The 20414-nt window shown below is 50.6% G+C and overlaps 7 protein-coding genes across 7 annotated transcripts; 4 read left to right on the top strand and 3 right to left on the bottom strand.

The window, feature by feature from the left end:
* Positions 1-451: 451 nt before the first annotated feature.
* On the bottom strand, positions 452-4771 carry Pmar_PMAR023293 (neurogenic locus notch, putative; the record flags this gene model as incomplete). Its single annotated transcript, XM_002783127.1, has 24 exons — positions 452-574; positions 621-750; positions 800-916; positions 964-1115; positions 1163-1290; positions 1337-1460; positions 1506-1611; positions 1659-1753; positions 1803-1883; positions 1920-1988; positions 2085-2215; positions 2267-2415; positions 2467-2621; positions 2957-3052; positions 3103-3276; positions 3321-3405; positions 3450-3590; positions 3646-3760; positions 3806-3962; positions 4021-4086; positions 4137-4322; positions 4371-4529; positions 4583-4658; positions 4731-4771. 24 exons carry the CDS (start codon positions 4769-4771, stop codon positions 452-454), a joined length of 2856 nt encoding a protein of 951 aa, XP_002783173.1.
* Positions 4772-6038: 1267 nt separating this feature from the next.
* Positions 6039-6818, bottom strand: Pmar_PMAR023292 (hypothetical protein; the record flags this gene model as incomplete). The annotated part of the gene is made up of 3 exons (XM_002783126.1): positions 6039-6094; positions 6154-6515; positions 6571-6818. The coding sequence occupies 3 exons, from the start codon at positions 6816-6818 to the stop codon at positions 6039-6041; spliced, it is 666 nt and encodes a 221-aa protein (XP_002783172.1).
* Positions 6819-7046: 228 nt separating this feature from the next.
* Positions 7047-9003, bottom strand: Pmar_PMAR023291 (calmodulin-domain protein kinase 2, putative; the record flags this gene model as incomplete). The annotated part of the gene is made up of 6 exons (XM_002783125.1): positions 7047-7942; positions 7991-8083; positions 8308-8476; positions 8522-8703; positions 8741-8845; positions 8892-9003. The coding sequence occupies 6 exons, from the start codon at positions 9001-9003 to the stop codon at positions 7047-7049; spliced, it is 1557 nt and encodes a 518-aa protein (XP_002783171.1).
* Positions 9004-11344: 2341 nt separating this feature from the next.
* Positions 11345-12442, top strand: Pmar_PMAR023290 (2,5-diketo-D-gluconic acid reductase A, putative; the record flags this gene model as incomplete). The annotated part of the gene is made up of 6 exons (XM_002783124.1): positions 11345-11490; positions 11544-11714; positions 11762-11845; positions 11894-12024; positions 12075-12214; positions 12260-12442. 6 exons carry the CDS (start codon positions 11345-11347, stop codon positions 12440-12442), a joined length of 855 nt encoding a protein of 284 aa, XP_002783170.1.
* Positions 12443-12990: 548 nt separating this feature from the next.
* On the top strand, positions 12991-14602 carry Pmar_PMAR023289 (2,5-diketo-D-gluconic acid reductase A, putative). Its single transcript, XM_002783123.1, has 7 exons — positions 12991-13176; positions 13222-13392; positions 13440-13523; positions 13572-13702; positions 13753-13892; positions 13938-14116; positions 14500-14602. Exons 1-7 carry the CDS (start codon positions 13016-13018, stop codon positions 14564-14566), a joined length of 933 nt encoding a protein of 310 aa, XP_002783169.1. The 5' UTR covers positions 12991-13015; the 3' UTR covers positions 14567-14602.
* Positions 14603-14674: 72 nt separating this feature from the next.
* On the top strand, positions 14675-16662 carry Pmar_PMAR023288 (Delta-5/delta-6 fatty acid desaturase, putative; the record flags this gene model as incomplete). The annotated part of the gene is made up of 10 exons (XM_002783122.1): positions 14675-14891; positions 15110-15308; positions 15355-15475; positions 15528-15662; positions 15709-15915; positions 15963-16063; positions 16114-16201; positions 16245-16368; positions 16422-16564; positions 16612-16662. The coding sequence occupies 10 exons, from the start codon at positions 14675-14677 to the stop codon at positions 16660-16662; spliced, it is 1386 nt and encodes a 461-aa protein (XP_002783168.1).
* A 2657-nt stretch (positions 16663-19319) lies between these two features.
* On the top strand, positions 19320-19775 carry Pmar_PMAR023287 (hypothetical protein; the record flags this gene model as incomplete). Its single annotated transcript, XM_002783121.1, has 1 exon — positions 19320-19775. One exon carries the CDS (start codon positions 19320-19322, stop codon positions 19773-19775), a length of 456 nt encoding a protein of 151 aa, XP_002783167.1.
* Between the last annotated feature and the right edge of the window lie 639 nt (positions 19776-20414).

The following is a 20414-nucleotide window of genomic DNA, read 5'->3' as shown; positions in this document are numbered from 1 at the left end:
GCCCCACACATCATCACCTGATACAAGTATTTCATTCGACAAACATTTGCTCGCCTTCCTACCACACTCCGCTTCTGCCATAGCACGCCTCATCTCACTCGTTGGCTGAGTGAAGGTGTCGCTGCGTAACTCGACAATATGAGTATTCGACATTTCAAAAAGGAACTCTTCACTATAGAGCGAATACGGCTATGTACAAGCCCTAGGAGATGAGTGATGATGGCGACCTGCATGGCGTGAAGAAGTAACTACTCTCGAAAGAAAAGGTTGACAGAGGTACTGAACTCAACAACAAAATCTGCCATCAGCATTGGCGAACGGCTACATCAAGAGCACCAGCTGGTGCGAGCATGGTCATCATGCATATAAGTCAAGTGAGTCACCTCCCGAGCCTGCGAGTACCCTGACAGGAGCCGCCGTGAGGAGAGATGATGTTCTCGTGGAGCGGTACTCACTCTGCCATGAATGCATCAGGGTCCACATCGTTGGACCTTTGTTTTTTCTGCTGTTCCGATTGATAGTAATACGCCGCACCCGCGAAAATGAAGAAGACCAGAATGGCACAGAGGATAAGCTGGCAGTGACAATGTGAACATGAGCGTTGCTATAGCCCAACTCACCATCACCGGCGACTTCTTCTCAACGACCATGTTCTGAACACTGTTCATGGCAGCATCGGGCTCCTCTTCAGCCTGTTCTGGTATGACCGGGTCACCGCTAAAGTCAATTATTGCTTCTCGCTCAAGCACTCTAAAGAAAAAGGGAAATACCATATAAGACGAAACCTCATGGTCCTCACCGGTCCGCGTCGGTAACCTTAGTTTCACAGCGTGACCCCTGGAACCCTGGCGCACACAAACAGTCACAAGTCGACGCCATCAGAGTTCCACCGTTGAGACAGTCAGCTTCCTTCAATCTGAGTACAGCAACCGAATAGTTCGAATCCTGTATAGGAGCTCCTACAGGCAACAGCTTCCCATCTGGCAAGCCTCCTGCATCTCATCGCCACCCTTGGCTGGGCACCGCTTACCTCCGTTACGAGGCAGTGTCGAGATACTAAAGTACCGTCGCCTCTGACAGTCAGATTGGCATTCACTCCATGGACCCCAATCGCCCTGATAAAAGCAGAGTACTCCGTGGTAGTAGTATGAGAATAACTCACAATGCAGTCAATGCTGCCTGAGGAAAGCTCACACGCCGGCTCCCCAGTGGCTCTACTCACGTCCGACCAAGTCCCAGACCGACACGAACAAAACCCTGTCCTTGCATCACACTGCCCGACTGGACAACCTAAGTCAACCATAATAAGCTGAGCTCTCATAACAATAGGGGGTACCTTCACAGGGATCCCTAGTGCAGTAGACCCCATTAAGGGGACCATTGTCAGGGCCCTCGTTGGTCCACCCATTGACACATCGACACCCGTCATCCACGCAGTTTCCATGACCGTTACAGCGGCTCTAAGACACTGATACACAACGAGGAAACAACAACAGCCCACCCACCTCTGAGCAATCAGTCTTCTCGAGCTCACAGTTCTCACCAGAGAAGGCCCCCTCGCACTTGCAGACCCCCGTCGCCACGTCACAGGTTCCTCGACCGTTACAGTCTCTGAACGCTAGGATGAACAGCAAGACAACCACGGGTGTGACAGTCACCTGCCCATACACTTCTTGCAGTCACCCCAGCTGCACATTTCAGTGCGACTCTTGCCAGCAGGATGCTCACACGGCGTTCCAGACCCACGTACCGGCTGAGACAGTAATATCTTTCCATGTCTAACGAGATCCATCCAAATTCACCTGGAAGATCTTGAAGGTCATCTCCTGCATGCATTCATCATTGCATGTACTACCGACCCATTGGCCTACGCAGTCTTGTACCTGTGGACGCGCTACAACGACCACTGATGAATATACGTCAACAGTGCCAACAGTGTAAAAGAGCAAAACGACGGCAATGACAAAATTAACTGCAATCTCAACGACCTGCTCATAACAACACAGTAGTAACAAACACACAACGTTAGTAGCATTGACAACAACAAGTCGGAGCTCCTCCTCCTCTTCTTCCTTCGAGCTTACCTCCTGGTCACACTTCCCACCTAGTCCAGGCGTGCTCCGCTCCCAACCCTCCTCACATCGACATTCGTATTGTCCATTGCCAGATACGCAGTTGCCTTTCCCACAGTCACGAACTCTCCAATCAGTTTCATCTGAGGAACCGAATGTCATCATCATGAACAACGGTTACGTGGACAGTTTACTTTCAAGTAGGATCTTCTCGAGACACATGTTAGTGGTGGTCTCGCAGTGAATGCCGAACCATGTAGCCTGGCATTGGCATTCGTAACCAGTAGGCTTGTCAAAGTTCTCCACGCATTCACCAAACTGCCCACACGGTTTAGTACGACACCTAACACATGATCTCCCTGACCGCGCGCCATGAAATTGATCCAACACTTACGGGTCAGTGCGAGTGTCACAATTGGGCCCCTCATAGCCCGGCATGCACTCACAACCATTGGCCTTGCACGTGCCCTTCTCACAAGCAACGATCTTTCCACAGACAAACTCCGGCATTCCGTCCGTCGACATGGTGAACCCAGTGACCGCCATCGCCTGACATCAATACTCTATGGAGCTCGGAAATACCAATTGTTATACTCAAAAACTTCGTTACTATCACTAACTACACCCAATGTGAGATTAACGAAGACGCGCCAGCACAATGCAGATATTATCACTCTACCACAAATATGCATCCCCAGTTTTCAAGTCAGCTAAGACATACTCAGCGTAGACACCTCTACATGGAGGTTCATCAAGTAAGTACTCCTCTTCACGACAAACATCCTCGAGCTCGAGTAAGTTCACTACACAAGGTGCGCGCGTGCTGTCCCTACTGCAGCACAAGGGATCGCCAGGACTAATACCCTGTCCCTTTGAATTCTTACCCTACGGCCCCCCAACATGGTGCCCTCCAGGAACTTATCGCTGCCAACAATGAGTTTAGATGATTCCCACGGTTTCTCTGGTAAGTTGCTCTTCACCTGTGATCGACCCAACTATATATGCCCCAAGAGAACGGCTAGTTTCTCACCGATTCAATGGATGGGACCTTGTCCATATTCCAGGCATCCTTCAATCCCCCCAAGGCCTTGTTCATTGCCTCCTCTCTGGCCGCTGCCGGGGACTCTATGTTAGTCGGACCGAACATGTCATTGTCGAAAGAATAGTTCCCAGCCAGGATCTGTGCCACGATGTCAGGATCGGCCTGCAACAACAATACCACTATTGATGTTCCCAACGACGCCCTACCCTATATCCCATATCGATTTCCATGAGGTTCTGAGGACTAGCCGTCCCCCCGTCAGCTTTAATCGGGCGAGCGCTAAGCATCCACCTGTGAAGAACAGTGACCATCGTAGAGTTAGAGAGTAGCCGCACCTTATAAAGCTGGAGGGCATGGCACTCTCCTTGAGTCGTCCGGAACAAGTGTTGAGCTCCTGTCGCCTCGAAGAGTCATCGCCAGTCTTGATCATGAAGCCCTCCATTGAGCTCAGCATGCACTGTTGGACATCCTTCACACTGAATAACCAGGCAAACTTCGTTCACTCCTATACCGCCGTTCGGTCCGTCTCACCTAGCTATGGTGTTTTCAGCCCTAGTCTGCTCATCAGTATCATAAGTAATGTTCTTCACTTGGTACACGGTATCGATCCCATACGCCTTCACTTCGGCTGTGATCAGCTTCGTACCTGCGACCACACACTACAAGAGGCCCAGCGCTGCAATAGACCTACACTGTATATCAGGAATATCGAGGAGTTTCCTATTGGCTTCCATGTCTTGATCATTCTCATTCTGTCCAGTGGCTGCCGCCGCCCGCCTCGCCGCCTCCCTAGCGTGGGAGCGCCACCGAACACCAATGACCACATCCCCCGAGTCACAGTTCACTGTCTGGCAAACAACGAGCAGATCACAACTTCGCCCTCCTGAACGAGACAAGGCTGCCTACCCGTGAGGCACCGTTAAAGCCGTAGACCTCTCGCCAATACGACTGCGTGCCTTTATTAATGTGTACCTGATCAGTAGCAGCCCAGTGACTGCCACAAGAGGCCCTGTGTCGATCACCCCAGCCGTCAGGGCTCCAAAGAGAGGCCAGTAACCGGTGGTCTTCGTCCCAGTGACGGTGTTTTCTTTAACGACTCTGTCCATGCCAACCAAGGGGAACTTCTGGTCGTATACACCATCAACACTGTATGAACCAAGATTAGGGCCGAGAGGCATCGACGAGGTCCTCAATAATGCATGGACAAACTGAGAAATGCAACTTGTGGGAATTGAACCCGCGACCAGGTCCCTCACCGAGCTGGGGTCAACCGAGTCATGAATAGTAGAGTCCAGATCATAAAGCCTAGGGCCTCCAGAGGGAAGCTGTTCCTCGTCCGGAGCCGGACGATGCGCCGGGGGTAAAGATGACCGCCAGTACTCATCCACCTTGCGTGTAGAGGGACCAAATGATTCCTGAAGTGCGAAGCGAGTGGTATGAAAATCTTCACTATAACAACTACGCATACCTTCAAATGGAAGTGAGCTCCTGGAACGAAAATGGACCCCTCTGAGGAGGCCTCCAAATTGGGGGTACTATCGTCTCTACTCCGCCTCATACCTGAGCACCGGGGGGGATACTCCCACAATATAATACTCCCGTCCCGTTGGCACTACCGGAAGCAGTTGCCACGAGGATCGGCCAGACTAGTCGCCATCGTAGTAAAGACATAAAATAAATAAGTGTAAATGGCTAGCGATAGTATGTGTAGGTTCTAGTATTCAATTCGAGAGGATGATAACAAAGTTGGAATCGCCCTGGGAATCGTTGAAACGCTACAGCGATAAGCACTTAGCACGCACACATACATGCCTCAGCTGTTCACGCAGTGTCCTTTCTTCATGGCAAAGGATGCCAGTCGCATCAACTTGCAATTTGCGACATTGCACCACGGGATTCAGGTAGCCCCCAGATGAAGACAATGACCACTTACGTCACAGGAGGCCGATGGCATCGTCCCGGAAGCCGTCTCTGAGGAGGATCACTCTGTGGCTCTCGAGCTGAACTCAACCCGCACAACCGATGGTGGTCCTGATTGTGGAGAGTGGCTCGATGATCATTTGGAGGGCAAGAAAACTCCCCTCTGGAATAGCTCCGACATGTTGGGACGACTTCGCGGTATTCTCCAAACCATCTTGGCCGAACGATCGCCACTCGCCTCTCTAGTCTCCACACCACGATTGGGCATCCCGCTGACCGAGTCAGCCGAGCCGCGCCGCCGCCGGTGGTCCCTCCGATTCAATGTATCGCCCTCCATGTCAGCTCCCCCCTGATGTCCCTCAACTCGAAGCCAACTATCGTTAACTTTATGTAGGGCCTCCCACAATAACGCGTTGCGTTGTCTATACACCTCCCTCTCTTTGGTCACCTCCGACACCATCTTCGCGAGTTCCACCACAGACCGCTGGTCGGCGGCAGCATTCGTCAGCGATTGACGAGCCGACTCTGGCAAGTGGTCGCTAAGCTCCGCCACCTGTTGGAACCTTTCTGTCATCAGCCTCCGACTTTCCCTGGCTTTAGCATCTGTCTCTCGTTTGAGTCTCTCCAGTCTGACTGTCATTTGCCTTATGCGCGCCTCCTTTTCCTCTAAAACCATCAAGGGGTCTTTCGGTTCTGATTTCACCGGCGTTTTGGACACACCGTGGAACGAGTTCGTCTGGTCTACTTTCGAAATCTCCTCGACCTCGACCCACAGAGGCGAGCTCCCTATATGTTCCTCATTATAAAGCAAATCGATCCGTCCTGGACCACCAGCAACTATGGTGAATGCCACAACGAATATGCCCGTTTCACAGTCCGTGACATCGGTCACTCTGACTGCCCCCACAGGACGGGCTCCGAAGACACCGCTGGAGTCGTAGGATCGATTCCCACACGCGTCACAAGTCTCCACCCAAAGCTCATGTGTAACTCCTATGGCGGTATCAGGCAAGACCAGACTCGAGCCATCCGAGGTAGGTACCACCGCGCCAGAGATTATCTGACAGCATTGAGCCTCGACCTTTCCTGGGCGCACGACTACATCGAATGGGCTACCACATACGTGACCTCCATTGACAGTAACGTCGAGGAAGTAGTAGCCAGGCCGAGCACAGTCATATCGCAGCTTGTAAGAGCCGTCCTCACAGTCCATCGACCATGCCTTGTACTCACCGATGGCCAGAGTGACATCCTTTGGTCGCAGCAGAAGTGATACGTTATTACCTCCCACGGGTATACGGTAGCGATTATGGTTCACCGTGTTGACAGTGAGCTCGAGCATTTCACCACAGAGGCCACCGCCGACTCCGGGGCCATAGGCAAGGCACCGTTCGGGCCAAGGAACAGTACTCCAACGACGACCCGTCTCGTCCAAGTAGAAAGTCTGTCGCGGCGACTGGCCCGAAAGCCCTTCAACTTGGCTGAAATCCAGAAAACATGTTCACTTCAGAATCAGTAGCAGCAGCAGGGACTCACTCCTCCACGTCCCCTTGCAGGCCGCCATCAGTGGGACTAATGGACCGCCATACGGGTTCGTATCGATTCCTAGCACCAAAGCTAGCAGGAACTGCAGCATTAGCTGCCATCTGGTCAGTAAGCCGCTGACCCTCGTCCTGGCTAAACTCGGGTGGCATCGATGGTATCTTCTCGCCCTCCATCTCCTGCTGAACTGTCGTGACGGCTCGTCGTACTAAATGACGTAACTTCGTATCCGTTTGTAACATAGGGTAGAGGAAAACTCTAGGGTAGAGCTAAAACGTAAGAAGTTAATCCCCTTCCCTCCAATGGACGACACCGACGATGGACACGCACTACCGCTGTAAAGCACAGTACCCTATTACAACACAAAGCTGTCCAGAAGGGTTGTGTAGGAGGCACAGTTGGCACTATTATGGCATGTGATAGGGACAACAGCAGCTGTTGCTGCTGCGTCATCATGTGGTAAGAAATGATCAATTATCATGTAAAGGGCAGTTGACAGCTTCCAAAGGCGGGGCTTTAGCCAGATAGAGCCGAACGAAGTCCTCTGCAGAAATGCCTCGTTCAACAGTATCTACCAGCTCAGGGAACGCCTCGAGCAACACATCTACAGCGTGCTCCACCGAGACGATATTAGGCTCAAAGTCGACCAAGTCTTTGGGGGATATATATCCATCACCATCTATGTCCATCATGTCAAAGGTTTGTAACGCTAGGTTTTCACTGAGATCCGTATCACACAGTGTTGCGGCCATGAACTCATTGTAATTGAGGGCGTCGTTGTTGTCCAAGTCAACTCTAGCAAACACTTTACGAAGATTGCTAGACGCTCTCACTCCAGCTCTTCTCAGACCGTCCTCCAACTCGGCGAACGACACGTAGCCATCCCCATTCTGATCAAACATACGGAAGGTGTGCTGCTGAGCCGCTACTGAGTCGTCGTCTATCAGGTGGGCTGCACTCATCATAGCCATCCTTTTCAATGTCGGCAGACGAGTGAACCGCTCCATTCGCTCAACACAGTGTGAGTCAAAGAGATGGGCAAATCTCATGTCAATACATATCGTGTCACCATCACTAGCCTCGCCAGCCTTGCTCAAAATACTGCGGATAAATGGGTGCTTCAGTGCTTCCTCCGGGGTAATACGTTTGCGAGGATCCCTCTCAAGAAGTCGCCTAAGAAGATCCTTAGCGTCCACAGACTTATCCACCAGACTTGGGTTCTTCAAACGCCTCTCGAGGAAATCAGCATCGAGGACCTCGTCCAAGATCTCGGCTGGGGAGTCCGCACAGTCAGCACCGAACAAAGGCTCCCCTGTGAAGAGGGCATACGAGATGACCCCCAAGGACCACATGTCCGACGCTGTACCTAATACAACACCCTTGATACAGGGGCTGCAAGGAGGCATACTCCCACCATAGAAGCCATCAGCGACGACCTCTGGTGCCATATACGCTGGTGTACCCGCTGTGGCGTTGTCCTCTTCGAAGAGTTTACGCTCCAAATCAGCTGCTTCCGAGCTATGCTGAGAACAAGCACTACGAGGTGAGGAAAGACTACGGCTCACAACAAGGGGATACATGTTCGCTTCCCTCGGATGAGCTCAGGAGTTCACATACATTTCGAATACAAGTGTACGAAAATCAATGAAAATTTCCCCAAGTTTCCTCCGAGTTTCCACATTATCACCAAACATGTAGTTGACCATATGCATATTTCCCCCCGACACAGACTACTCACCTCAGCTAAGCCCAGGTCTATCATCTTGAGGGACGACCTGGCTGTATCCTTCGAACGGAACATGAAGTTCTCAGGTTTAATATCCTTATGTATAATATTGTTGTGATGACACCCCACAACAGCCTTCAGCATGTGCCGCATAATAGTAGCTACCTCTTCCTCCTAAAGAGGAACTCCTCGAGATCCACTGGCCATGCCCCGTCCTACCTGAAAGCCGTTCTCTCTACTCTCGAAGACGTGGATGATGTGGTCGAACAGATCTGGTCCCGCACAGAGCTCGAACACTAGGTAGTAGTTAACTTCATTTTCAAAGTACTCGATCAACTTGACTATGTGAGGGTGGTCCAGGGCGAGAAGACTGGCGATCTCGTGCTCGAACACTAGCTGAACTCCCGCGATGCACAAGTTTAGCGAACATACAACTACCTACCTTATCAGTTCCAACATACGTCTTGGGTATCTGTTTCACCGCCCTCTTGGTACCTGTACGTTTGTGCTCAGCTAGAAGGACTGTCCCAAAGCCACCCGACCCTGCAACGACTCAGTTCACTTCTTCGCTTCAGTAAGGGGTGCTTACCGAGCTCACGGAGTACAGCATAACGAGAATAAAACGGGTGAGTATTGCGGCGTATGAAGGAATGCCGTTCAACGGACAAGTCGATAAAAGAAGCCTGAGAGGTAGAAAGCATCTCACACGTCGTTGTGTTGGTAGAATTTTACATGTCGGGTAAAAGTATGAGGTTTGGGTCGATAGAAAGCCTCAGTCTGACAGTAGGTGTCCCGACGACGACCCCTTTGGGCCACATGGACGATGAACCCCATCGATCCAGCGACACCGGCCACCCAATGCGGCCATTGATGCTTACTTCTTAGACGATGCAATATGAGAAGGGCACGAAAATCAAATCAACTGCGGGGAAGTGCATGAGCAATTCCCTTGATAATAAATATCAGATATATACACAGTCTTTCACACCAGAAGTGAAACGTTCGACACCATCACGCACGTAGAGATGACTTACCTATACGTGCTCACTGATGCCCTTTGCAGCATTGAGTGCAAAAACCCTACCAACAACAGATGCAGTAGGATAGCTGTACAGCACCCATCGAGCGTAAAGGCCACAGAAGACTAATGCTGCTGCTCCTGTGCTCACGGCCCTCTACTCAGGATACCTATAGAGGGATGTCTGGGTGATGCAGCTGCACGTGGAATATCATTCTAAATCTCGGGCTACCCAAAGGCATCTGCAGCGAATACCGACCAGAGCCCTAGCAGTGGACGCTCAAACTCAAGAGGGAGGGTAAATCGTGTAGGAGCCGAGAATATCTGCGCCTTGATCACCCACTATACCTAGTACTCCTCGCTGCTACGCCTTCAATTGCACCATAGATGTGATCACCGCCAGCCGTCTGGTTCATTAGAGGGTATCTCCGGTAGAATGCCCGTCCAAAACCTAACCCAAACTCGCTTGAAGGGAGATAGACTCCAATTGGGGGTAGTGTAAGCCACGTATGTCGGCCACACGTTATGTTCGCACTCTAACTCTGGGTGTCCACCTATGAAATGGAGGAATTACGGTATGGGTGAGGTCCTTGACTCTGCGACCAGCAACCAGATGGTATTCCAAGTATGCTGCAGAGCTCGCTCGTCTACTGAGGTTGGACACCACCTGCTAAGGAAGAGCCTTCTCTACGCCTTGCAGAGTAGAAGCCTCTACCATGAAGCCCGCTAGCGTATCAAAGGGTCTATATGGGAGAGGGATCGACCTCGAAAACAAGAGCGAAGTAGTTGCCGAGGAGAAATGATCAGCCTAGCAGCAGCTTCCTGATCGTAGCTGTTCAGGACGAAGAAGTCCTCAAGATATTCTCTCAAGCTGATGCCCAACTTACTACGATTGTTCCATTCAACTGTCCACTACGTAGAGAGGGAGACAACGACGAGTTGCTTTGGTAGTGCGCTGAATGTCGCGCCCGCCCATCTGATCGATTTTGAAGCTCAAGACTTGCAATCTTGGCAGATTCGAATTTTCATCGACCAGTAACGCCCGCCACTGTAATCGATCTATTCGCGAAGGTATTATCTCGCGACCGTGCCGGTTAGGAGAAGGTAGACGAGGTGGTCATTGCTGAAGTGTAACCAGCACGCTGTAAGTGACCATCTAGTCCACTAAGACGAGGAGCTTCCCCTAAGAATTTCTTCAATGCCTGGAGTCCAGTCGACACCCTTCGAATCAAGGGAGAGGAAGTTGAGATTCTGCAGATTCTCAACACAAGCGTCTTATTTCCGTGCCACCAAGTAGCGTCGGTTGATGAAAGAATTTTGGTAACATTTAAGGTTGAACCTTGTTTGCGTCATTGTGTGACTCAACACTGTGTCGTGTCCCTTTATCGTCCAAGATTCCGCTCGTGTCGATCCCTAACTCGGGATTACTACCAACAGCGGCTAACAGAAGGCTAAGGTTGAAACCTTCATGTACGTGTCTTGAGCCAACTAGACTCGCTGTTCGTCCCGAGTAACTTGGACAGCGCTACTACGTGGGCATGAGAGGAGTCGCAGAGGGCGCTGGGATAATCTTGTACCGCATTCCAGTTGGTGGTCAGAGGCTCTACTCTGAGATAGTGAGTGACAGTAGCAATTACGTAGGGAGATTCGCGTGGAGTATGCGGGGATGAGAAGACTCTATCGTATATTCGGTGAACAGGTCGTGTATGAGGTGTTGTATTGGATGGTGTCCCCGAGGGATGACTGAAGATTGCTAAAGATTACAAGCAGTTTAGCGGTTAAGCATGTACAAAGCGTAATCGATCTCACGTCAGTTCATAGCTTCTGAGCACTGAGAAACCATATGTACCAGATAGTCTTCCAAGCACTTACTCGCCAGCGGACATCGAGCTCTCGGGACTTGTCAACGGTTGATGGAAACCTTACCTTACCTGAGCTGAGCTGCGCATCGCACAATGAGTGATGGTGTTGTTATATGGTGTTATCAGCTAGCATTTGTGTTATTGAAAATGATGATACCTGCAATGATGCTGTCCAGCGGTAACGCAATCCCTATGGTTGGTTTCGGCACCTACAGAGTGGGTGTAACGCCGAAGTCTGTTTTTGAGGTGGTCTCAACAGGGAGAGACGGAAAGGCTGTTATCAAGAACGCTATAGAAGCTGGTTACAGGTAGGGAGGGTTTGCTTGGTCCTTGCTGCTCGTGGTGATTATCATAACTGTAGGCTCTTCGACTGTGCCCAGTTCTACTTGAATGAAGCTGTCGTTGGCGATGCCATAGCGGAGAGTGGTATTCCCCGACAGGAGTTCTTCATCACATCTAAGGTGTGGCCTGATAAGATCTTTAAAGGCCGTCAGGCTGTTATTGACCAGTGCAAGCAGTCGTTGAAGGATCTGTGAGCAGCTACTGTCTACTACTGTTTATTAAGTCCTTTACCTTCAGTCGGACCTCTTACGTCGACTTGTACTTGGTTCACTGGCCTGTCCCTGGCAAGCATGTGGAAGCTTATCAAGCTCTAGAGGACTTGTAGGAGGCCCTACCACTGTCATAATGTGACCGAGGAGTGGTATGCAGGTACAAGGAAGGTCTATGTCATTCTATTGGCCTCTCGAACTACACTATAGAGGACTACGAGGAGCTCATACAGGCGGGGATTTCCATCCCTCCCTCCTGCAACGAGATTGAAGTGAATCCTTTACTGTTCAGTGAGTCATCAACTGGCACATCTCATTTGAGTTGCACCCCTTCCCTACAGGGAAGAAGACTATTGAATACTTCCAATCTAAGGATATCGCTATCCTCTCCTGGCGTGGTCTCGGTAATGGCAGACCTGAGTTGCTCGAGCATCCGGTCATTACCAAAATCGCTAATGATAAGAAGGTCACCACAGCCCAGGTGGGATGACTCAACCTTCTTAGTGGTGGATTGTATTGGTTTTAGGTTATTGGCCGTTGGTTGGTACAGCATTCGATTGTCCACATACCCAAAAGTGAAAACCCCGAGCGGATGAGAGTCAACAAGGACATATTCTCATTCGAGCTATCATCAACCCAAATGGCCGAGATTGATGCTTTTGGCTTGTCCAAAGAGGCCATCGAAGCCTTCCGTGAGCACTACAAGTAAGGAGGTGTTGGGGTGAAGCAGCTAATGGGCTTAGTTTAAGTCGCATAGTTCTAGGTTAGTTTTATTGGAAGAGTCTCTTAGTCGGGAATATACTCCGTAGCAAGTGAGTTCACAGCTTAGTATGCAATGATTTTTTCGAATTGGGTCCCGATTTGGTTCGAACCAGAGATCATTAGTTCTGTTGATCAAGCCTCTCATTATTTCATTAAGACAGCTGCTTTGTTGTTCAGGGTCAACAGCACTAGAGACTGCGGATTAACGGTGGCCGATGCAAGGCAGCAATTCACCAGTGATTGACTTTAGTACGTGTTTTCCCACCATCTTTTCGCTGTTTTCTCTCATTATCCTGTTGCGTTGTGTGAATAGATATTCGGTTTGTTTGTACTCGTTACAGACTTCCTGACTTTACTTTAGCCAGTCTGCCGTCTATGGATGAGAGGGTTAGAATAGGCACTCAACTTGTTACGAATTTTTGGTGTATAGGAGGATATCAGGTCGTTCGTGAGGTTGGTCTGTACGAACAGTAGGAAGGTATTGGCTTGTGGCACCACCAGTTGTTTCGGTGTTGCTAACATGAGAATACCGACCAAGGTATTGTCTAGTGGTAACTCCATCCCTATGGTGGGGTTGGGCACGTTTCGGATTGGTATAGCGCCGAAGTCGGCATTTGAAGGGGTTCCATTAGGGCGGGATGGCAAGGCTGTTATCAAGGATGCTATAGAAGAAGGCTACAGGTCAGGTTCAACTTTGTATTATTCTATCAACAGTCATAATTGTAGGCTCTTTGACTGTGCCCAGTTCTACTTGAATGAAGCTGTCGTCGGTGATGCCATAGCGGAGAGTGGTATTCCCCGACAGGAGTTCTTCATCATATCTAAAGTGTGGCCTGATAAGATCTTTAAAGGCCGTCAGGCTGTTATTGACCAGTGCAAGCAGTCGTTGAAGGATCTGTGAGGAGCTACTGTCTACTGCTGTTTATTAAGTCCTTTACCTTCAGTCGGACCTCTTACGTCGACTTGTACTTGATCCATTTTCCTGTACCGGGCAAGCATGTTGAGGCCTACCATGCTCTGGAGGAGCTGTAGGAGCCTCTATTATGGTGGTGATGTGACAGAGGAGTGGTATGCAGGTACAAGGAAGGCTTGTGTCACTCTATTGGCCTCTCGAACTACACTATAGAGGACTACGAGGAGCTCATACAGGCGGGGATTTCCATCCCCCCTTCCTGCAACGAGATTGAAGTGAATCCTTTACTGTTCAGTGAGTCATCAACTGGCATATCTCATTTGAGTTGCATCCCCTCCCTACAGGGAAGAAGACTATTGAATACTTCCAATCTAAGGATATCCCTATCCTCTCCTGGCGTGGTCTCGGCAATGGCAGACCTGAGATGCTCGAGCATCCGGTCCTTACCAAAATCGCTGCTGATAAGAAGGTCACCACAGCCCAGGTGGAATGACTCAACCTTCTCAATGGTGGATTGTATTGGTTTTAGGTTATTGGCCGTTGGTTGGTACAGCATTCGATTGTCCACATACCCAAAAGTGAAAACCCCGAGCGGATGAGAGTCAACAAGGACATATTCTCATTCGAGCTATCATCAACCCAAATGGCCGAGATTGATGCTATTGGCTCAACCAAAGAAGCCGTGGAAGCGTTCCGTCAGCACTACAAGTACTGGACGTGTGCGGTATAGAAGGGTGTTTCTCATAGGCCTATAGGATGCCCTCTATCTCGAAGTACACATTGTATATGTGGCATGTCTTCCGTGAGCAGTGTAGGACAATATGTATAGGGTCAATCGCATGTGTTGATGACATTCTGAGGAAACTCTGGGGGAAATTGAATCCTTGGTTTCTGTACACTACTCCTCGAATTTGTATAATTAGTGAGGAAATTCCCGAGCTCATCTGAGGAGAGCGATCGTATATTCCAACACTGTTCTCAAGCCTAGTCTTAGCATGATCACTCAACATTGATTCTATGTGTTGTCACTGTTGTGAGAATCGTGATAGCCCAGGCCTCGGCGATGTCGCATCGAAGCTTTATTCATTTAGGTTCAATACTACCAGAGACTGCGGATTGACCGAGGCGGACGCCAGGCAGCAGTTCACTTGCGAGTAGTTGGTCTCGATCATTTTTTCCATGAGCTTTCCTTGATTTGGTATCAGCTTGTTGTGTCGATAGAGGTCGGACCTGCTTCTACCAGCTATAAATTTTTCAATTCGTCCCATGCCTGGCCGTACTGTGGCCAGCCCGCCGCCGTCGCCGGCTTCTACGGCATCTACTGAGGAGACAGTGAGTCCTTCACAGAGGTTCAAAAGGGATACCATTGGACCTGAGGACACGTCAGAGTTCACGATGGACGAGGTTCGGCGTTACGGCTTCATCGTCATTGATAATATTATATATAACGTGACTGAATGGGTGGCTCATGGGGGACATCCAGGTAACACGAATGGGTCATCTCGGTGGAGGTGGGAGTACGTGGCATCAGTTTTGGAGTATATGTTTGGTTCCCTCAGCAGAAATTTAAAATTTCATGATTACATTATAAAAGTTACGACTCTACAAAGGGTAGAAGTATCACCTCTACGAGAATTCTTCCATTGTCACCAACACGCGTAGTTGAGCATGTGATTACTTGCCCATACGGTTTGCCATCAGGTGGAGAAGTCCTTCTGAGCTGCCTCGGGCGTGATGTGACCTCTCTCTTCCGGGGTATTCATCACCCTGGTATCGCCAAGCACTACCTCCCACCTCTGGCAATTGGTCGACTTAAGGACCCTTCTATTGAAGACAAGGCAGAAGCTGACTTTGCAGCACTGGAAAGGCATGTTCGGCGCTTAGGACTCTATGAGCAGAAGTAAATAAGGTTGATACTCAGTGGTATACAATAACTGAGTATTCAGGGTCTCCTATTACTTCGGCCGTATCGCCATCGTTATGGCCTTCCTTTTACTGGCACTGACAAGCCTTTGCCTGGGCTGGACAATGCTAGGGGCGATAGCTCTTGGTGTATCCTGGCAACAGGTAGTAGCATTTCAGGTTGTTGCGGTCTTGCTATGGTGCAGTTCGTTGTTAGGGTGCCTTCATTGCCCATGATGCATGCCATAGAGGCTGCGGTAGTGGTGATGGTAGATCCCCTTCTCGAATCGGATGGTTCATCGGTTCGATACTGTTTGGTATATCATCTAGCATGTGGAGTGAGGAGCATGCCGTAAGGGGCTATCCCTATACCTCTTCCACTTGAGGGCGGCCCTTAGGCCCACCATTGCTTCCCCCGACGTCCCCGTGAGGATCCTCAGTTCAACTACCTGCCGACCTTTCTAATAAGTCGCAAGGAGTTGCCGTACTCCAACAAGTGGGAGGAGCTCATAGCTGGAGTCATCGTGCCGGTACAGCACTTTGTCCTGGCCCCTGTTGCGATGACCATCGGCCGCTTTAATTTTTATATCATCAGTTTGATCTTTGTAAGGCACCCTTAGTCGGGACTGGGTGTGCACTGGAATCCGTTCAGTCGTGTAAGCGTGCATTACAGTACTACATCAAGGGTCAGTCAATCCCTCTGCACTGCTGCCCTCTTGCCGACCTATGTGGTATGTCACTCTTCTGGCTATGGTAACCACGCCCTAGAGAATCATCTAAGGTAGTCTTCGTGGTGGTGTCAGGTACGGCTGCCTCCTGTACCAGTTGGTACCGCCCAGCGATCGTCTCCTCTTTCTTCTACTCTCCAACTGCACAGCTGGGGTCCTGCATGTAGGCATCTATGAGTGTGTCTAGGCTAACGTAGTGTTATCAGATCCAACTCTTAGTCTCGCACTTAGCCGTAGACTGTTACCATTCCGATGAGGAGCCAGGCTGGTTTAGATTGCAATGCCATACTAGTAGAAATGTTGAAACCCGAGCCCATTGGCTGTGGGGAGGTACTACTACAACACTTACCGTCTTTTACGTGACTTGGGAGCTCCTGTATTAGGGTTGGAGTACCAAATCGAGCATCATCTTTTCCCACGGTTGCCGAGACATGCGTTGCCGGCAGTTCAGCCTTTCGTGATGGAACTATGTGGGAAATACGGAGTACCATATCGGTCTGAAGGAGAAGTGAAAACGCTGACTTTGGTATTGTGGGAAATGGGGAGGGAGGAGGGACTTCATTTTCGTGACAGATTTTCGAAGATCTTCGCAATTTGGCAACCGTCGCGACCGAACCCGTCTAACGACAGAAAGCACGTAAAGTGAAGCTACAGTGCATGGATCATGTTGTAGTTGATCGGCTCTATTGAGCCCATAAGCCTATTTTCTAATAAGGGCATCAGTGTCGTAATCAACCGCTCTGAACAACTGCCCTTCACCACTACTACCAGTGCCGTCCCTGCAATGTGATGATTACCCCTACTCTGTCGATTTGAGTTGAAGTTCTTACACCCGCTCCAGTGGATAGGAACCTAGGTCTGGAAGCCCTTGTGGAATGGCTGCGGCTAGGGACCGTCCCGGCCAGCCTACTTGTCAATTCCAAACTGGTGCACCCCGTTTTTGAAGGCTGGGAATGCCAGGATTTCCTCAACATGTACGGACATTGTGGTCTGGGTACTAGGCTTGTTGGGTGAGGAGTCGGAATCGCCCGAAGCGGCAGGGTTGTATGGGCGCAGCAGCCAGAAGTCGTGATTTCATCCGTTGCTTCCTGGCCGTTTCCGTACTGATAGAAACTATGTCATCGTGGTTAGATTGACTGCTGTATACCATTTAGTTGAATAACCATCTTATCTTCGTAGTGGTGCTTTATGGGTTACTCTCTTGCTGTTGCGTTGGACAGTATGTCCATGGCCAGCACAAGGCGTTTCTTATGGCACGCGGGTGCATTACCACTCCACGGGAAGATGCACGACTGAGGCGGACAGTCGAGAAGGGAAGCCGCATCGCCTGGCAGGAAATGCACAAGGACGTGGAATGTATAGTAGAGATGTATACCACTCCTTTTGAAACTTAGTACATGGGCACCGAAGTCAGATATGAGATGTTGTGGCGATATGGGAAGAACCAAGTGAAAGGGCGGCCTTTTTATAATGACTTAGGCTTCGTCATTCCCCAGTAAGATTGGCATGCACGCTGATGACGGCCCTCTGTGGTGACAGGTCTGTGGTCCTCCATCGAGGTGTGCTCAAAGCGTGGTACTTCATGTCGGCCGACGGGGCTTTGCTGTTGAGGAAGAAGGCGGAGAATTTGAGAGTAAGAGCTGGGAGGTGACTCGGCCAGTACTATCTTAGATTAGCGAGGTGGAGAGAGAGTTCTGCAAGCGGAGAACGTGGTCGGCGGGGGATGGGCAGGTATAGCCACGTTACCGACTTATGGTGATTTTTACTACCACACCTTCTTCAACTTAAGTCGAAATGGTGGGACCTCAATTCAAACTTCAGGTCAGGCATTTGAACCCAGCCAACTTCAATCTGAAATTAATTTTTCAATATAAAATGTAGAAATTTCAAGGCTTCGCTTGATCCTCCCTTCGCATAGCGATTGTAACGCTAATGTCAGTGTGATAGAACCAGACTTCTGGTCTGCTGCTGGTGAGGGTACCACACCACATGCTTAGGTGGTGGCGGTTTGGATACCAATGGCCAGTCCGTTTTCCGAAAACCGGACCAAGACACCTCGAGTGGAGTTTTTGACCATCCCTCGACTCAGGTTGGTACACTTGGTCCCGACCAAACCTCGTCCACCTCCGCCTTAGGAGCTTCCTCCACGAAGGCTTGGCTAGACTCGACAGTCCTTCCGGCCTCTTGCAACAGTTCGTGCAGCCCCTTGGGGTCTCCAACTTCCTCATACGAGCAGTGAAGTACGCCGACTTCACAACTCTAGCCGTTCGAACAAATAGGTATCACAAAGGCGCTCAGAGCAAGTGACGATCCATGTCTCTTGTCAAGATATTTGTTGTCCCCATACCACTCCCCCTCCACTTCATACGAGGAACCGCATGACACTCCAACTTTGCCTTCATCACTCAACGGAGTCGCAAGGTCTCCCTCTGTCACTAGTGTGTTCAGTAGATGTGCGACCTTCGAGGGTTGGGATGGTAACCTGCACACTACGACTGCCAATGCCATCCCTCTTCAAGCCAGGTTTGTCCTCCCTTAAATCGCATTATTCCCATCACAGTGTCCCCGGCATCAACGATAAGATCCTTGCCGCGGCGAATAACATCTTACACCTTATAGATCGAAAACGGATCCACGAACTGCTCTTTCTAGACCCCGACCAGTAAGCAAGGAGCGCCGCTTTTGGTTTCTGTGCGGGCCCCGGAGGTACATCGCGGTCCACTTCAAAATAGACCAACCCACGAAAAGGCTCCACTTCATCTACGCCTCCGTCGTCGACAAGATGGATGTCTTGCAGCAATGTGAGGAGAAGATGGTCATGCTGGATAGGGCGGTCACTGCTCCTTTACCCCGCCTGAAGCTGCTCCCGGGTGCTTCTATCACTTGCTGCACTACCCCACCCATTGTGCCATTCAGGCTGCGGTCGGTCGACCACAGGAGCGCCTAGACTGCATAGTTCATACCGGGCGGAGCGGAGGGCATCCAGTCGGAACAACCTCGCCAGAGGAGCCAATCTGGTGGGATTCTTCGAGCTCGCCAGGAAACTCGGTGTAGGGTTTGATGAACTCAGGCACCTACAGTGTGCTTGCGTGCCAGGCGAAGACCAGTGTGCCGGTTCCCAGCAGTACCACCACGACTCGCGCCCCCTCCCCGAATCTGGCGACCGCAGCGGTGGCGATCAATCGATGCTAAAGGGGTGCTCGAATGGGTAGCACACTAAGCAACTTTTTCGAGCGGGATTTTTTTCCTGGGCGCGCGCGTTGTGGACGGTCGCATGGATCATGAACACACACTTTGTTGCTCTTGGCGACGTGGTCATCGACCATATCCCTATTCAGGCCGACGTGATGCCTGACCATATATTCGTAAGTTGGAATGGTCTCAATGAGACCCCACTACCCGTGGATGACCGGGAGGAGGACCAAGCTTCCTCCCCGGAAGCCCCACCGTCATCCGAGGTCTCTTCTGAATCGGACGACAATAAAGACGTACAAGTGACCGTACCAAGCTGTCCTGTTGAGGCGACTGGGCACGAGGCTCCCGTTGCACACGAGAGACCGCCTGATGCCACCAATGAGGATGTGGAATTGGATAACGAAAGTGATGATGAGCCCAGCCCTGAGATAACCGAGAGGCAGCTAGAGGCTGTGAGGACAGCTTCAGAGCAAATCCATCTTCATAGGAGCTTCCAACCTAGACCATCTCGGTACAAGTTCGTGTTGTCCTCTGTTTGCTGAGTGTCTTGCTCGATGTCTCAGAGCCAGGGCCCGCTGCAGGTCAGTCAGTTGGGGCCCGCCGGAGATCATCGAGACCGAGAATGGCCCGATCGTTAGTAACGGAGTTAGTGTGGATTGGAAATGGACGGAACAGGTGAGGTCACTGAACAGCTATGAAGATATGGGCAACGCTGTATGTAGGTCGGCTCCTGCCCTCCACCAGTTACCCCGACTACAACTAATGCTGTGGCCATCACTGATGGACGCCGCCGCAACGCTCCGCCTGATGGGGACTTCGACATCGGGGAAGCTGCCTTGTCCAATAGAGTCGACAATGGCGTTGAGAGTCTCATCAAGTAAGGTAGATAAGACTTTTGCTAACTGGTATCTGTTATCGCCAGTCCGGCAGCCCCCATGCCTTCCCCCGTTGGGGACAACACTGACTTCAATGAGCTACTTACGGAGAGACGAGTGAGTCACTGATGGATTTTGCCCAGCACAGCACCTATTGCACAGGTCACTGGGGAGGCCCTGAGGGCTAGGATAGGTACTGGAAGCACGTTTCAGTCAACAGCCGCTACGACTCCGGGGACAGCAACTGGCACTCCAAGCGACTATGATGGACTGGGAATTTACCACAATGTGATTTTCAATGAGGCC

The sequence above is a fragment of the Perkinsus marinus genome (genome assembly GCF_000006405.1).
Source record: "Perkinsus marinus ATCC 50983 genomic scaffold scf_1104296937140, whole genome shotgun sequence".
In the NCBI taxonomy this organism is placed as follows: Eukaryota; Perkinsozoa; order Perkinsida; family Perkinsidae; genus Perkinsus; species Perkinsus marinus.
This window is presented reverse-complemented; position numbering and strand designations above follow the sequence as displayed.

Bases quoted from the DNA above. Each gene is read 5' to 3' on its own strand.
- Pmar_PMAR023289 (XM_002783123.1), top strand. From the start codon at position 13,016: ATGAGAATACCGACCAAGGTATTGTCTAGTGGTAACTCCATCCCTATG. The intron at 13,177-13,221 runs GTCAGGTTCAAC...TCATAATTGTAG, and splicing joins GCTATAGAAGAAGGCTACAG to GCTCTTTGACTGTGCCCAGT. The intron at 13,893-13,937 runs GTGGAATGACTC...TATTGGTTTTAG, and splicing joins AGAAGGTCACCACAGCCCAG to GTTATTGGCCGTTGGTTGGT.